Source organism: Bombina bombina, chromosome 3, assembly GCF_027579735.1.
Source record: "Bombina bombina isolate aBomBom1 chromosome 3, aBomBom1.pri, whole genome shotgun sequence".
Lineage (NCBI taxonomy): Eukaryota > Metazoa > Chordata > Amphibia > Anura > Bombinatoridae > Bombina > Bombina bombina.
The window spans coordinates 1,017,355,445-1,017,373,260 of NC_069501.1; the positions used below are offsets into that span (position 1 = coordinate 1,017,355,445).

Consider the following 17,816-nt stretch of genomic DNA (forward strand, 5'->3'; position numbering starts at 1 on the left):
TCAGGTGTGACAGACCTTTGTTAAATAGGCCCCTTAGACTTCCTATTTCCCTTGGGGGGATGGTTGGTTGGTCATCAGTTTTGACGGGCACTTTTGTCCGCATTTCTTCCTCATACTGCTTCTCATCTTCTCCAATGTTTTTAGAGACTATAGAGAATGCATTGAACTCTTTGGTGGTCCTGGAGCTACCCTTTCTTACATCATATCAGTTGATATGTTGGTTTTGGAATATCGATGTTTGTCATCCTGTTGTCCCCTGGTCCTGGGGGGTTACCGGAAGGTGTGCCCAAATAGATTGTTTTTGATTTTTGCAGCCTCTGTTGCGGAGGTGTGCGTTTATTGGCAGCTTCTTAGCTGTTGGTCTGGAGGGTATTTTGGAAGAGTATCTTTTCTGTCTCTGGGATGCCCAGTGCCCTAGGGCTTTTGGATGGGCGGTGCTTACATCTTCTAGGGTTCTCCGTACGAGGTATTCCTATGGATCCTCAGGAGTTCCTAGTCTGTGACTGGCTCTGGTTTCCGGGTATCCGGTTGTTTGGTCTTGGCTAGGATATCTGGTCGGACCTCCTAGTTGGATCCCAAGTGATTCAGCCCTTAGGGGGAGTGGGATATACCATGGTGTCCACCTAATGCTTGGAGGGGGTCCCTCGTCCTTGTGGTATAGTCATGTTGGGGCGGATTCTGATATGGTGTTTACACTATTATGTCAGTGTGTGGTCTCCCTTTGTCTGGGAGTTCACCTTCCTGTAGGAAAGGAATCTGGGTCTGGGTTCTAGAACCCGAGATCGTACTATGTTCTGTTCAGGCTTGGTGGTTTAGCATGCTAGGCTTGTTACATATGGTCAGGGTTTGCCTACCCTTTGTTACCGTTTAGTCCTCTTTTGAGTTCTGGGTAATACGGGAATTTATTTATTCCTGATCTTCGGACATGCCAGGTGTTTTTGGTGCTGGGCCTTCGTCTCAAGGAAGTAGCCCGTGTAACCTACTGGTGGGTTTTTTGGGCTTTGCAACTTGAGTTGTTGGTTCGAATCCAGCTGTGGGCTGGTTTTACCTTTCTTCGGCCTGAGGCCTATGGATTGGTTGTGTTTGGACCGTGTTCTTCTCCAGATCTTGTGATCTCTCTTGAGGTGAAGATTGGAGGAGTTTTTACTCAGCATGTTTTTTTCTGCTTCCCTATCTAGTGGGTTCCCTCTGTGGGAGTCTCCTGGTGCAATTTCTATCTGATAGGATAGTGTTTGTGACTGATGTCTACTAGTCTTATGTGGCAGAGTGGGAGCCGGGAGCTCCATCTGGTGCGCGATAAGTGCTTAGGCTAGCTATTGGCAGTTCTGGGGATTATCTGCTTATTCCGCGATACATGAGTGCAGACTGCACTCTGTGTGAGTTATGGGTTCTGCTCTATCTTCAGGGTTGTCTTTGGATCGAATCTTGGTCTTTTGGACCACCTCCAGATTGGGGTAGACTTTTTTTTACCTATCTTAATTCTGGTAGGTTGTTGGAGTTTATCTCTATTCATTTTTCTTTGTCTTGCTGCAACCTGCGGTTGAGCTCGATTTTGCTGGGGTTAATTTTTTTACCCTAGTTGCTGAGATTTTAGATCTCTTGTTGAATATTTTTTTTCTCTTGTTAAGTGTATCCAGTCCACGGATCATCCATTACTTATGGGATATTCTCCTTCCCAACAGGAAGTTGCAAGAGTTCACCCACAGCAGAGCTGCTATATAGCTCCTCCCCTAACTTCCATATCCAGTCATTCTCTTGCAACCCTCAACATAGATGGAGGTTGTGAGAGGACTGTGGTGTTTTATACTTAGTTTATTTCTTCAATAAAAAGTTTGTTATTTTTAAATGGCACCGGAGTGTGCTGTTTATCTCAGGCAGTATTTGGAAGAAGAATCTGCCTGCATTTTTCTATGATCTTAGCAGAAGTAACTAAGATCCATTTGCTGTTCTCACACATTCTGAGGAGTGAGGTACTTCAGAGGGGGAATGGCGTGCAGGTTTTCCTGCAAATAAGGTATGTGCAGTAAAATATTTTTCTAAGGAATGGAATTGACTAAGAAAATGCTGCTGATACCGAAGTAATGTAAGTAAAGCCTTAAATGCAGTGAAAGCGACTGGTATTAGGCTTATTAATAGAGATATATACTCTTATAAAAATGTGTTTTAAAACGTTTGCTGGCATGTTTAATCGTTTTTTGACATATGTTTGGTGATAAAACTTATTGGGGCCTAATTTTTCCACATGGCTGGCTTAAATTCTGCATAGAAACAGTTAACTGAGGCTTCCCACTGTTGTAATATGAGTGGGAGGGGCCTAATTTAGCGCTTTTTTGCGCAGTTAAAATTACAAAATGAATCATCCAGATTCCCTCAGCAGTCCCATGAATACTACAGGACATTTCTAAAGGGCTAAAAAGACTTCCAAAATCGTTTATAGGGAAGGTAATCCACAGCTCAGCTGTGGCAGTTTTGTTGTGTCTGTTAAAAAACGTCTATGTCGTTTTTTTTTGTTTTTTTATCTGCTTTTTGCATTAAGGGGTTAATCATCCATTTGCAAGTGGGTGCAATGCTCTGTTAACTTATTACATATACTGTAAAAATTTAGTTTGATGTACTGCCATTTTGTCACTGTTTTTCAAATTTTGACAAAATTTGTTTCTCTTAAAGGCACAGTAACGTTTTTTATATTTTGATTTAAAGTGTTTTCCAAGCTTACTAGTCTCATTATTAGTCTGTTCTAACATGTCTGACATAGAGGAAGCTCTGTGCTCATTATGTTTAAAAGCTATGGTGGAACCCCATCTTAGAATGTGTACCAGATGTACTGATTTCATGTTAAGCAATAAAGATCATTTTTTGTCTTTAAAAACATTATCACCAGAGGATTCTGTCGAGGGGGAAGTTATGCCGACTAACTCTCCCCACGTGTCAGACCCTTTGACTCCCGCTTTAGGGACTCACGATCAAATGGCGCCAAGTACATCAAGGGCGCCCATAGCATTTATTTTACCAGAGGATTCTGTCAAGGGGGAAGTTATGCCGACTAACTCTCCCCACGTGTCAGACTCTTCGACTCCCGCTCCAGGGACTCACGCTCAAATGGCGCCTAGTACATCAAGGGCGCTTATAGCGTTTATTTTACAAGACATGGCGAAAGTTATGAATAATACTCTGGAAGCGGTATTAGTCAGACTACCTGAAATTAAAGGAAAGCGAGATAGCTCTGGGGATAGATACAGAGCATACAGATGCGTCAAGAACCATGTCTGTTACTGCCTCACAATATGCAGAAGCTGAGGGGAGCTTCAGTCTGTGGGTGATATTTTTGACTCAGGGGAGATGATTTAACCTGATTCCGATATTTCTACATTTAAAGTTTATGCTTAAGATCCTCCACTTGTTACTCAGGGAGGTTTTAGCAGCTTTGAATGACTGTGTTACAATCACAGTGCTAGAGAAATTGTGTAGACTGAATAGATACTATGCAGTGCCGGTGTGTACTGATGTTTTTTCCAATACCTAAAGAGGTTTACAGAATTTATTAATAAGGAATGGGATAGACCAGGTGTGCCGTTCTCTTCCCCTCCTATTTTTAGAAAAATGTTTCTAACAGATGCCACCACACGGGACTTATGGCAAACGGTCCCTAAGGTGGAGAGAAGAGTTTCTACTCTAGCTAAGCGTACCACTATCCCTGTCGAGGACAGTTGTGCTTTTTTAGATCCAATGGATAAAAAATTAGAGGGTTACCTTAGGAAAATGTTTATTCAACAAGGTTTTATACTGCAGCCCTTGCATGCATTGCTCCTGTCACTGCTGCTGCGGCGTTCTGGTTGGAGTCTCTGGATGAGGCTTTACAGGTAGCGACTCCATTGGATGAATATACTTGTCAAGCTAAGAGCACTTAAGCTAGCCAATTCCTTTGTTTCTGATGCCTTTGTTTATTTGACTAAACTAACGGCTAAGAATTCAGTTTTTACTATACTGGCGCGCAGAGCGCTATGGCTTATCTCATGGTCAGCTGTCGTGACTTTAATAAATAAGCTACTTAACTTTCCTTCAGGGGACAGACCCTATTAGGGCCTGGTTTGAAGGAGATCATTACTAATATCACTGGAGGAAAAGGGCTTGCCCTTCCTCAGGACAGGTCAAAATCAAGGGCCAAGACAGTCTAATTTTCGTGCCTTTCGAAACTTCAAGGCAGGTGTGGCATCAACTTCCTCTTAGGCAAATCAAGAGGGTACTTTTGCTCAGTCCATGACGGTCTGGAGACAACCGGACCTGGAACAAGGATAAGCAGGCCAAGGAGCCTGCTGCTGCTGCATCTTAGACAGCATGAAGGAAAGGTCCCCTATCCGGTAACGGATCCTGTGGGGGGCAGATTTTCTTTTTTCGCCCAGGCGTGGGCAAGAGATGCCCAGGATCCTGGGCATTGGAAATTATATCCCAGAGATATCTTCTGAATTTCAAAGCTTCCCCTATCGAAATAGGGGAGATTTTACCTTTCACAATTATCTGCACACCAGATAAAGAAAGAGGCATTCTTACATTGTGTACGAGACCCCTCCAGTTCCAAGACAGGAACAGGGTCAGAGTTTTTCTCAGATCTGTTCGTGGTTCCCAAGGAGAGGGAACCTTCAGACCTATTTTGGATTTAAAGATCTTAAATAAATTCCTTAGAATTCCATCATTTATGATGGTATCTATTTGTACCATCTTAACTAGGATCCAGGAGAGTCAATAGAGGACTACAATGGATTTGAAGGATACTTATCCTCACATAACGATGCATAAGGATCACCATCGTTTTTTTTTTTCAGATTTGCCTTGCTAGACAGGCATTACCAGTTTGTTGCTCTTTCCTTTGGGTTAACTACAGCCCCAAGAATCTTTAGAAGTGGCCCCTTATTTAGACATTGAACTTCAAATTGCCAAGTCTCATATGGATGTAGTACTGGCATTTCTGAGATCGCAGGGGTGGAAAGTGAACAAGGAAGGAGTTCTCTATCCTCAATCTCAAGGGTTTCCTTCCTAGGGACTCTGATAGATTCTGCAGAAATGAAAATTTACCTGACGGAGTCCAGGTTGTCAAAGCTTCTAAATTACTGCTGTGTTCTTCATTCCATCCGCGCCCTTCGGTGGCTCTGTACATGAATGTAATCGGCCTAATGGTAGCGGCAAGGGACATAGTACCGTTTGCACGCCTACATTTCAGACCGCTGCAACTATGCATGCTCAGTCAATGGAACGGGGATTACACAGATTCATCCCCATCTTAAACCTGGACCAAGAGGCCAGAGATTCTCTTCTCTGGTGGCTATCTCGGGTCCATCTGTCCAAGGGTATGACCTTCCGCAGGTCAGATGGGACAGTTGTTACAACAGATGCCAACCTTTTAGGTTGGGATACAGTCTGGGACTCCCTGAAGATTCAGGGATAGTAGACTCAGGAGGAAACCCTCCTTCTAATAAATATTCTGGAATTGGGAGCGATATTCCATACTCTTCAGGCTTGGCCTCAGTTAGCAACTCTGAGGTACATCCGATTCAGTCGGACAATATCACGACTGTGGCTTACATCAACCATCAAGGGGGAACAGAAGTTCCCTAGCGATGTTAGAAATTTTTAAATAATTCACTGGACAGAGACTCTCTCTTGTCTATCAACTCTCCTTATCCCAGGTGTTGAGAACTGGGAGGTGGATTTTCTAAGTCGTCAGACTTTTCTCCCGGGGAAGTGGGGAATTCCCTCCGGAGGTCTTTGCACAAGATCAAGCAGGAGACTGCTTTGGTGTTTTTAACAGCGCCTGTGTGGCCACGCAGGACCTGGTATGCAGATCTGGTGGACATGTCATTCTTTCCATCATGATATCTGCTTCTGAGACAGGACCCTCTATCTCAGGGTCCTTTCAACCATCTATATTAAACTTCTCTGAGATGGACTGCCTGGAGACCGAATGCTTGATGTTATCGAAACATGGTTTCTCCAAGTCAGTCATTGATACCTTAGTACAGGCATGAAAGCCTGTCACTAGCAAACTTTAACATAGATATAGCATATATATCTTATTGATATGAATCCAAGGGTTACTCATGGAGTAAAGTCCGGATTCCCAGGATACTATCTTTTCTCCAAGATGATTTTGAGAAAAGGGGTTGTCAGCTAGTTCCTTAAAATGACAGATTCCTACTCTGTCTATTCTTTTGCACAAGCGTCTGGCAGATTCTCCAGACGTTCAGGCATTTTGTCAGGCTTTGGTTAGAACCAAGCCTGTGTCTAAACCTATGGCTCCGCCATGGAGCTTAAACCTGATTATTGAGGTTTTTCAAGGAGTTCCGTGTGATCCTTTTCATTCTATAGATATCAAACTTTTTATCCTGGAATGTTCCTTTTTGGTAGATATTTCCTCGGCTTGTAGACTCTCCGAGTTATCTGCTTCACAATGTGATTCTCCTTATCTGGTCCTCCGTGCGGATAAGGTAGTCCTGTGTATCAAGACTGGGTTTTTTACCTAAGGTGGTATCCAACAAGATTATCACTCAAGAGAGTGTTGTTCCATTCTTGTATTCTAATCCTTCTTCAAAGATGGAACGTCGTTTACACAATTTGGACGTGATTCGTGCTTTAAAGTTTTTCTTACAAGCTACTTCAGATTTTCATCAAACATTTACTTGGTTTGTTGTCTACTCTGGACAGAGGAGAGGTCAAAGACTTCAGCAACCTCTTTCTTTCTTTTTGGTTAAAAGCATAATTCGTTTAGCTTATGAGACTGCTGGACATCAGCCTCCTGAAGGGATTACAGCTCATTCTATTAAAGCTGTGGCTTTCACTTGGGCCTTTTTTAAAATGAGGCTTCTGTTGAACAGATTTACAAGACGGCGTCTTGGTCTGCACTTCATATTTTGCTTCTTTGGAGGCTATTTTTGGGAGAAAGGATTTTTTTCAGGCAGTGGTCTCTTCCGTTTAAGTTCCTGCCTTGTCCCTCCCTTCATCCGTGTACTTTAGCTTTGGTATTGGTATCCCATAAGTAATGGATGATCCGTGGACTGGATACACTTAACAAGAGAAAACATAATTTATGCTTACCTGATAAATTTATTTCTCTTGTAGTGTATCCAGTCCACAGCCCGCCCTGTCATTTTAAGGCAGGTAATTTTTTCATTTAAACTACAGTCACCACTGCACCCTATGGTTTTTCCTTTCTCTGCATGTTTTCGGTCGAATGACTGGATATGGCAGTTAGGGGAGGAGCTATATAGCAGCTCTGCTGTGGGTAAACTCTTGCAACTTCCTGTTGGGAAGGAGAATATCACATAAGTAATGGATGATCCATGGACTGGATACACTACAAGAGAAATAAATTTATCAGGTAAGCATAAATTATGTTTTTCCTTTACCATTCTGGGAATATGTAGAGTTGGTATGGGCCTGGAGCCGGCGGGACTTGCCTCTTTGGCAGCTTTGTACTCGGTGGAATCTAGTACCTTTGAGTGGTCTCTATCTGGGCCTTTCTGGATTTAACTATTGGGCAGTTACTTAGTCCTTTTGTTCTGCTCGGTACAGCAGTTGTTGATTGGTTTGGGTATTTTCAGGCTGTGGTGTCCTTCGAATGGGCCACCTTGTCTACTCGCCCTTTTTTGCATTCAGTGTCCTCTTTAGCTTGGTTATTGTTTTCCCAAAAGTAATGAATGCAGCTGTGAACTCTCCCCGTTTAAGAAGAAAAACATAAATTATGCTTACCTGATAATTTTCTTTTCTTCTGACGGGGAGAGTCCACAGCTTCCCGCCCACGTTTTTTATGGGGGCGGCCATGTTTTAGTTTATTCTTCTGGCACCTTTTTTTCATCTGATATTTCTCCTACTGTTCCTTGTTCCCTTGGCAGAATGACTAGGGGATGAGGGAAGTGGGGGAGGTATTTAAGCCTTTGTCGGGGGTGTCTTTGCCTCCTCCTGGTGGCCAGGTTCTGAATTCCCAAAAGTAATGAATGCAGCTATGGACTCTCCCCGTCAGAAGAAAAGAAAATTATCAGGTAAGCATAATTTACGTTTTTGCGTGCAACAGAAATAGCGCTCGGATTACAAGTTGAGAGTAAACACAATTGCAAGAGCAAAATCGCATTTTACACTTGTCAGGTTAGCTTGACTGAGGGTAGTGCGTTACAAAAAAGTTGCACTACACACAACATAAATACATTCAAAATTACAGTTACACTCATGTAAAGACTATGTGAAAAAAATATTCATATAAATATTTAAAAAAAAGAAGTTATAAGGGCACAAAGGTATATGGTATGTGACAAGGTGTTTATCTGCAATGGGCTATATTGTATAGACGTCGCAGGTAAAGTAATAAATTGGGTTATCCTAGCATTACCCAGGTAAACCTGACATTACCCAAGCGAATGTGGGTAAAGCCCGGTGTAACATGATAAATCTTCTCAGAGTGCATTGAGTCACTGCATCAAACATATATACAATGCACTGTAATTCACACATCTTCACTATCTTTTTTGCCTCCGCCTGAGTGGTTCAAAGCCCACCTTGTAAACCTCATTTCCCAAGGTTCACTTGGGGTGGATGCCAGAGGATTGGTAGGGTACCTTCCTTGAACCCCCAGGCAGAGGCAAAAAAATTGTGTAGATTGGGTGAATTACATTACATCTGGCTTTACCCACAGCCACTTGGATAATGTAATGTTTACCTGGGTAATCCTAGGATTACCCGGATTTCTGACTTTACCCATAACATATATACATATATATATATATAGATGTCTAAATATGTGTATGTATGTGTATATATATATGTAACAAACCAATTTCCAGTTCAGCCCACTAAGAGATAACGGCCTGGGTGCAAATATATAAAGCACATAGAAAGATGTAAATGCACTCGCAGGACTTTCACAAACTTTTTTTATTGGAACGTTTTCGGGGTTCACAACCCCTTCATCAGCATAAATACACAGACATAATTCAAACCTTTTATAGTGTCAAGATATCACACACAAACCTAGTGCTTCTCCAAAAGTGCGCCAAATCACGAGCGTGGAACGCACTCTGGGTTCCACAGTGCTAACATCTACCGGAAGTTGTGTTGTCTCACTTCCGGTTAACGGCTGCATTATTAAACAACCTTAAACGAATCAAATTATACCAATGCTTTTTAAGCCAAATTAGTGTCACTTATAAACACATGCAAATAGTGAGTCAAATTGAACTATGTGTTATGTTTAAGTATTCAGATCGCCATAATTGTATAGCATACTGGCCGATCGTGTACAACTGTGTATATAGCTTGCCATGGTGACTGTAGTCATGGTTACAGGAAACCACTGTGAGTCGTGTTAGGCAAATTAAACTATATAAACAATACAACATAAACCTGGTATGTGTAAATATGAGTCAATACCTCTTAATCTCATATGTGCAAAACCGGAGTGCAGACAAATACAAGTACATATTAACTTAAAATAAACAATTAAGAACATAAATTTAAAATAAACATAAAAAATAAAAGTGGGAACGCTCGTGATTTGGCGCACTTTTGGAGAAGCACTAGGTTTGTGTGTGATATCTTGACACTATAGGTTTGAATTATGTCTGTGTATTTATGCTGATGAAGGGGTTGTGAACCCCGAAAACGTTCCAATAAAAAAAGTTTGGGAAAGTCCTGCGAGTGCATTTACATCTTTATATATATATATATATATATTTATGTGTTTGTGTGTTTTACTGTATATATTCTGTACATATTTCACATTCCAATGTTCTTCACTTACAAGAAAATGTTATATATAGAAATATATATTTAATAATAAAAATTTAATTATTCTACATACTACATTTGGGATTTCAAGTAGTTCATCATTGTATACATTGTGGTTTTATTGCAATATATATATTGAGGATATATATATATTTTTTTTAAGACTAACTAATGTTTCTCTCTTGCAGAAACCGAGCACATTGGGCCGCGAACTACCTGGCTATGCGGCACAACTTGAAGACATATGTCAGCCCACCCCCAGACTGGCTAAGTTGGATGAGGATGAACTGTGAGCTTTTTCCCTGTGTAGACAGTTTGCTTTTGTAACTAGAGAAAAAGATGTGCAGGATTCAGCTTTGGTCTGAAACCATTGAAGAATCAAGGCATATGCCCTTGTGCTTGAACTCAATAGCTGAGATGGGAACTTAACTCTTTGCCTTTTACATAGCCAACAATGACTGGTGGTGAAACTGAAATCTGCTCTTTGTTGAGCAATGTTTATATGACTTGCTTACAAATATGCTAGTAAATCCAAGTTGTTCTTGGGTGACTTTCTGGCACTCTGTGTTAGTTTATTAATATGGAGTGTAGAAGTTCTACAAAAACTAAATGAAGATAGTAATAATGGATGAGTCCAGACGTCTACAGCTGAAGACCCATCTGATGCAGATTAAGACTGGAAAAAAGAACCGTTTTACTCTCTTATAAAATATAACGTAACAAGGAGATCTTGAAATATATCTTCCCATTTATTGTCACCTAGAACTACATTCTTTATATGGAAAACTGGGCACTATTATGAAAGATGAAGCTTCGTTTTTCCTGCACAATTATCTATTAAGTTATATGAAACAATTCAGTGGATCCGTTGAGCTACATTCTTGGAAATAATACATATTGTTATGGTTTCCTACAATTTCCGGAAGTGGATACTATATATTTGGTATTTTTACACAATGTATGTGATATTCTATAAACTATTTTTTGCCCACTTAGTGCTGCAAGGAATGTCAATGCAGTGCACCATTAAAGCTATGATAAAGCTTTTTTAATACTTGTTTAAACAATAACATATTTTAAATCCAGAACCCATTGCATCACCTTTTTTAAGTAATCATGTATTTGTTAAATACAGGTAATTGTTTCTGCTTTCAAGAACCAGGGTATTTAAGTATCTTTAGTTAAGGTTAAATGAGAGACACATTCTATACAACGCATTTCATTTAAGGCCATTTCCAAAAGACCATGTAATTTGCTTAAAGGTCTTGCTGAAAATAATTATTATATGATAAAAAAGGGGAGGATTTTAGCATTTGTATACATTTGTTTCTCTCAGAATAGTGGCACGTGGCAGTTCATTTTTGCTTCTTAAAGGGACACTAAGCAATAAATACATTTTATTCACTTCCTTATAATTATGGGTGCTGCCATTATTAAACCTAGGTTACACTGCATATATCTGAAGGAGAGTTACTGCACATGTGCAAACAATCACTGGAGTGTAGTGAAAGCCAGATTTCAATATGGTGGCATCCATGACTAGAAGGAGGCAGAGTGTAACCTCAATACTTAAAATGTATTAAGTGTTTAATATAACATGATGTATTAAACAGGTGTTTTATTTAATTAGAGGGTTTTTTACCACTACCAATTGCTGCATTCATATAGGACCATTGTTAGCCTGTTTAAAAAATGTAAATTGTATTTTAAATTTAAAGCAGGGTATTTTACCATTTTTTTCTCATTCAGTTAAAGGAATATTAATCTGCTAGACACAACTACATGGTTACTACTCACCATGATATTGTTTTCCTCCTATGCAAGAAACTCTCTTCAAAGCCATTCTCTTACTTACTTCTGTCAAAATCTTAAACCTCATCAAAATCTGCGATCTCAGTGTGCGCATGCGCGCAATTATCTAATTCTACTCCACATACTGTATGTTTCAAAAGAATGTGTGGAATGCGATTACGTAATTACAAGCATTCAACAGAGGAGCAAATTAGTACTTGCATTTCTTCTTAAAGTGGCCACGTACATGCACACATGCGCTGTTAAACATGGTGGTAGCAAATTGTGATGGGGTAGTTTCTTATTCTATTACACAAGGTCACACCACTTCTTACATACAGGTCCATATCTAATAAAAATGAAATAAAACGTCTCTTCAAAAATCTTGTGTAATTAAATGAAAAAATACCCCATCGAAATTGGCTACCACCATGTTGATTACAGCGCACACACATGGCAGTTTTAAGAAGAAATGTGAGTACGAACTTGCTCCTCAGTCAAAATTTGCTACCTAACAATGTCCGCATGCTTGTAATTACGTAAGTGCATTCCGAGCATTCTTTTGAAACCTATGTGGAATGCGATTACATAATTGTGCGTATGCGCACAATGAGGTTACAAATCTCGACAAGATAGCAAATTTCGTCAGGACACCGGTTAGTTACGCTTCACATCTATATACTGGGTGCAGCAATCATGGAGTTTCGGTATTTGTGCTCTCTGAGAAATAATTGAAGTTGCTGGCTTTTTGACAGTACTATTGAGCATTTTGGGTTAGCGTGCACCATACAGGGTAGGAGCTATACAATTTTACAGTGACTGCATTGATCTATATTATTCATGGCCGTTTTATAGTCATTTTAAACTGTGTAAAAAAAATACCAAAATGTAAACCTCCTGTTCTCTATTGTATATGCTACTGGTTTTCAAACCTGTACTCACGCCTCCCCAACAGGCCAGATTTTCAGGTTTACCTTGGATGAGATAAGGTAAAATAACCATGGTTACTAATCAGTTGATTATTTCACCTGTGCTCCTGTTGAGATATCAACAAAATCTGGCCTGTTAGGGAGGCCTGAGGACAGGTTTGGTGTATGCTAACCTGAATCATTCAATACAGCTGTGAAAAAAACATACAAAATGACTTATCTGTGAATGTGCACCACTTCTGTCACAGGGTGCAAGAATATGCAAGCTTCAAGATGGCGGAGCCTTACTAAACGGCACCTGTAAAGGGTTATAATAAGAAGAGAATGTCTCTGAAAAGAGCTGCAGACACAGAAGAAGAAAAAAGCCAAAATAATAGCATGGTTATTAGCCTCCATTCTGTAGAAGTTGTGTCCATCAATTTAATGTACCTTTAAAATGACATTAAACATTTTGAGATGGTAACATAAAACTACAATATACTTTCATTATTTATGTTGTCCCTTTTTCCTGTGATTACATTCTGCAGAACAATGTTATATTCCACACGGTCATTGGCTGCACACTCTAGTGACCTATTTATAACTGTCCCTAATTGGCCACAGTAGAGAAAGTAATCTAAGTTACAACATGGCAGCTCCCTTTGTTATATAGACACTAAGGGGCATATCTATCAAGCTCTGTACAGAGTTTGAAGGCCCGTGTTTCTAAAGACTGCTGCTCCATAACCTGTCCGTCTGCTCTGAGCAGGCGGACAGACATCCCCGCAATTTAACCCAATCGAATATGATTGTGTTTATTGCCAATTGGCCGCGAGTCTGCAGGGGGCAGCGTTGTACCAGCAGCTCACAAGAGCTTCTGGTGCAATGCTGAATACGGAGAGAGTATTGCTCTCCGCATTCAGCGAGGTCTGTCGGACCTGATCCGCACTGTTGGATCAGGTCCGACAGACCTTTGTTAAATAGGCCCCTAAAACTTTAGACTTATTTTGTCAATATTTAAATAACTAATGAAACTTTAAAAAAATACATCTACATCTTATTCTCAGACTAATCTTTTCTTTGAATGCATCATTCTATCCTATTCTTTTTAGTGTTTAATGTCCTAATGTCCCTACAACCTAGACTACTGCCCAGTGTATATATAAAAAAAAATGCTGTGTATACAAATCCATGTGTGTGTGTGGGGGGGGGGGGGGGTGACAATGCTTTTGTGCAGGCACTGTCACAAAGATAACAAGAAAATAAAGGTTTATATTTAAACCTGAATTTTTTCCTGAAATACACATTGCTAGGGACGGTATAGGAAACCATAGGTCTTTTAAGACCTTTTTCTACATTCAATATGTGTCCAGATCAATTGTTTTAATTTATAGGAAGTGTGAACTGTTTGCCCTATAGATTTTAAAGATACTTGAAAAATCCAAATTCTACATTTTATATTTAATAGTGTAGGTTTTGGGTTTTAAAATTTAGAAATTCATTATCTTGCTGTTTGTTGCCAATTTCACCAGTTAATTTAATTTTGTCAGTCACATGCTTGACATATTTTTTTATTTCTTTTTAATTACTTGCTATGTTGTGGTGAAGTCAAGCTTCTTTTGTAACACTGATGGACAGTGCTACATTGCCACACACCAACAGGTTACTTATATATATATAAAGAGAGAGATGTTGTTTATAGCTTTTTAAAATTAAATCCCCAAAGCCATACAGCGGAATACCAAATTCCTTGAAGAATGCAGTTGATGTTTACAGCCAGAGTTAAGAAGTAACAGCGCATTTATTTAATTCTACAAGTTATTGCATGTCTGCATTATGGCCGTGCAGTCTTGCGATGTTGCCAAATAAGAATATTTCTTTTATTGATACCAGAAACTCAAATACAGATGTTATATATCAAACAATATGGATGTGCAAATAAAGCGGACTCTGCATATGTGCAAACCCATATGGATATTTAAATGCTTTGTGTGTGAATGAGGATTTGTACAGTAGTTCACGACTGAATGTAAAGTATCTTTCACAATCTTCCACTACATGCTCAGAATGAGCTAATTAGCTGGTAACATATCCGACTGTGTGTGAGTGTGTGTTTGTATGTAGGACAGCAAATTTGTGTTAGAAACACAAAGCTAAACTATAAAATACTAAGTCTCTCTCTCTATGTCTTCCAGTATTTAGCCTCATAGCAGAGACGAAAGATGTCAAAACAAGCAGAAGATATTTTTTCTGTAGCTGGGCTGTATTCCCTGTCTGAATTTACCTGTGTGGGCACATGAGCTAAGGAATTTACATAGGGGCCGATTTATGAAGACGCTGTCGGCATTTATCATTCCACAAGCATTTCTTTGAAATGCTTGTGCAATACTGCCCCCTGCAGATTTGCGACCAATCAGCCGCTAGCAGGGGGTGTCAATCATCCAGATTATATCCGATCGGGATGATTGCTGTCCGCCGCCTCGGAGGTGGCGGACGAGTAAAGGAGCAGTGGTCTTAAAACCGCTGCTTCTTTACTTATGTTTCCGGCGAGCCTGAAGGCTCGCGCGTAAACAGCTACATTAGCAGCTACAGAAATTTGCCCCATAGAGTGAATTATAAATATGTGTATCTCTGATTATCTGGCGACAGTTGAGTACTGTATGCTGTATTTATTTCTGATTAGCAACAATTTTCTGTTTGTGTACAAAGGAAATTTAGAGCTGTTTCTTACAAGCAGAGGTATTTAAAAATTGTAAACAGTGTTATTTTTAACAAATCTTTAAAATGGATGAAACTGGTGTTTGTTAAAACATGCAACAACAACAACAAAAAAAGATAACCCCAATGCATCCTTTTTTTTTTTAGAAATCTTTAGGCATAAATGTATGAATCAGGATTGTTTTAATGGAAAATCATTTCTACATGCGGACAGCACTCACTGGATTTGTGATAAATTAAATGAGTATTTCACTTCTTTGAAATCCAGTGAGTGCTGTCCATTTTTTGCAATATCTACAACCATTGGACTTAACCCTGGCATTGGCATTTTTGTATTGAGAGTATGGGCCCCTCTGGACTTGTGTGTATGTACTGTATGTATATATATATATAATAGCCTTATTAGTCCAGTAGACATGATGTCATAATAACAGAGTATTGCAGTAAGCAAGCTTTCAAGAGATTTACTCCCTTTCTCAAGTATTATTTAAGACTTGTAAATCTCTCAAAAGCTTGTCTTTTAAATATGTTAGTCCAATAAATGTATAATTGCTTACTGCAATACTCTGGTTATTTTAACTTCATGTATATATATATATGTGTGTGTGTGTATATATATATATATATATATATATATATATAAAAACATACATATCTATATATTTGTGTATGAAGTAATATTATACTCATTGTTGGTGTTGATTTATATTTTATTGTACACTTAACTAATTGAAACTTTCCCCTCTTTTTGGTTTATAATCTCAGCTTTATGATATACCTTTGTAGAAATATCTCGTTTAGCAGTGGCAGATTTATGCTTAAGATGACCTTATACATTATATGCTTCAATTTGCGATTTGGTCTACTGTTTAGCAAATTGTACAAAACACAGACTGTGAAATGATTGGGAATATATATCAAAGTTTAGCAGTTAACTAGCCAGAAAGGTTTCCATAGGCAGATCCTTACTTGCCTAATGAGAAATCCAGCCCTTCCATTTTGTAGTACTGAGGTCAAGAACAAGCCACAGGTTTCCTGTAAATATCTGGGTTTTCTGTACATTCCTATGATCAATAGTAAATATTCAGCTAATTGACCATTATCCAGAATACATCATTTTTTCTAATCATCATACAGTCTATTCTGGAATTGCACTTTATCCTCAGATGTAAACCTGGGGCGTTCTTTATATCTTTATCTATATATGGGTTCCTGATACATCTTTATTTGCTTATGCACGGGGTAAGATTAAAGTGCCCATTAAAGAAAAAAAAAAGTTTTTTTGCAACCTGTTTATTTCATAGTAGGAGGAATGGGAGAAATCAATTTTAACATTTTGTTCATAATCGAAGATAAGAAATATTCCTTTGGGATTGAGTGAATGTTAGAGATGAGATAGAGTGGAAAATCTATACATATTTCTATAACTTCCTTTTTAATAATAGATGAAAAGTAAATTTTCTTTCTGTCTAAAAATCTGAGGTGATAAAAGGAATATTTTCTCTGTGAGACACATTCACCTAATGTTGTTGTCTTTAAAATAATCAGTAATTTGTGGGGTCACTACACTGCCACTGCACTGTTCCATGTAAGAGTCGTGGAATCCACAGATTGTTTAGTATTTAACATACACAGAATTAATTGGGAGGAAGACCAGTTTTATCCTGGGAGTCACAGAATAGCACATGTAGGAAGCTCTCCAAATAGTTTCTCCATCTGTCACCTGCCCCCCTTCCTTCTGGAGGTCGGACAGTGTATAATAATCTTGTATATGCATGTTTTATGGATTATTTTATGATCTCGGCACTATGTTGTACAATATAAAGTGGAAGATTCTATGTGGGGGAAAAAGCAGGGGGGGAAGGACCTGCGCAATCTGAAGTTTATGTTTACTAATAAAGCCTTTTGGTATATCAAATGTGTGTTCTGTTTCATATATTTAGCTAAATTATTAATATGATTATAATATCCTATAATATAAAAGGCCAAGTGTGTTTGTCCGAAGCTGTCATGCGCAGTAGAGACTGCGCAAGGACAAACAGACCTGGCCTTCAACAGTCTCAGACTGACCTGGCACCTGGGTGTGAGGGGGGCGTGATGCGGGCGGGCCATGCGTGACATGGATGGGGCTGGGGGGGGTCGGACGTGGCACGGGCAGGGCGGAGCTGGGTGGGGTCGGACATAGCACAGGCAGGACAGGGCTGGGCGTAACGCGGAAGGGGTCGGGCATGACATGGGCTGGGCTGTGCGGACATGAGAGAGCTCAAAAGACAAGAGGGGGATAGAGAGAGAGCAAAAGAGGGGGGATAGAGAGAGCAAAAGAGAGGGAGAGAGACAGCAAAAGAAAGGGGGGAGGGAGAGCAAAAGAAAGGGGAGAGAGAGAGCAAAAGAGAGGAGATAGAGAGAGCAAAAGAGAGGGAGAGAGACTGCAAAAGAGAGGGGTAGAAAGGGGAGAGAGAGAGCAAAAGAGAGGGGAGAGAGAGCAAAAGAGAGGGGGAGAGCGCAAAAGAGGGGAGAGAGAGAGAGAGCGCAAAAGAGAGGGGGAAGAGAGAGAGCAAAAGAGGAGAGAGAGAGCAAAAGAGAGGGGGAGAGAGAGAGCAGAAGAGAGGGGGAAGAGAGAGAAAGAGCAAA

At 39.7% G+C, this 17,816-nt stretch overlaps 1 protein-coding gene across 2 annotated transcripts in view; it reads left to right on the forward strand.

Moving 5' to 3' along the window:
• The window catches only part of ARHGEF25 (Rho guanine nucleotide exchange factor 25), an 825,360-nt gene extending 808,257 nt beyond the window's left edge, over positions 1-17,103 (forward strand). For both annotated transcript variants that reach the window (XM_053708199.1, XM_053708201.1), the window contains one exon: positions 9,957-17,103. In XM_053708199.1, coding sequence (XP_053564174.1) covers positions 9,957-10,061 — 105 coding nt within the window. In that variant the 3' untranslated portion in view covers positions 10,062-17,103. The remainder of the gene's footprint in view (positions 1-9,956) is intronic.
• Positions 17,104-17,816: the final 713 nt, after the last annotated feature.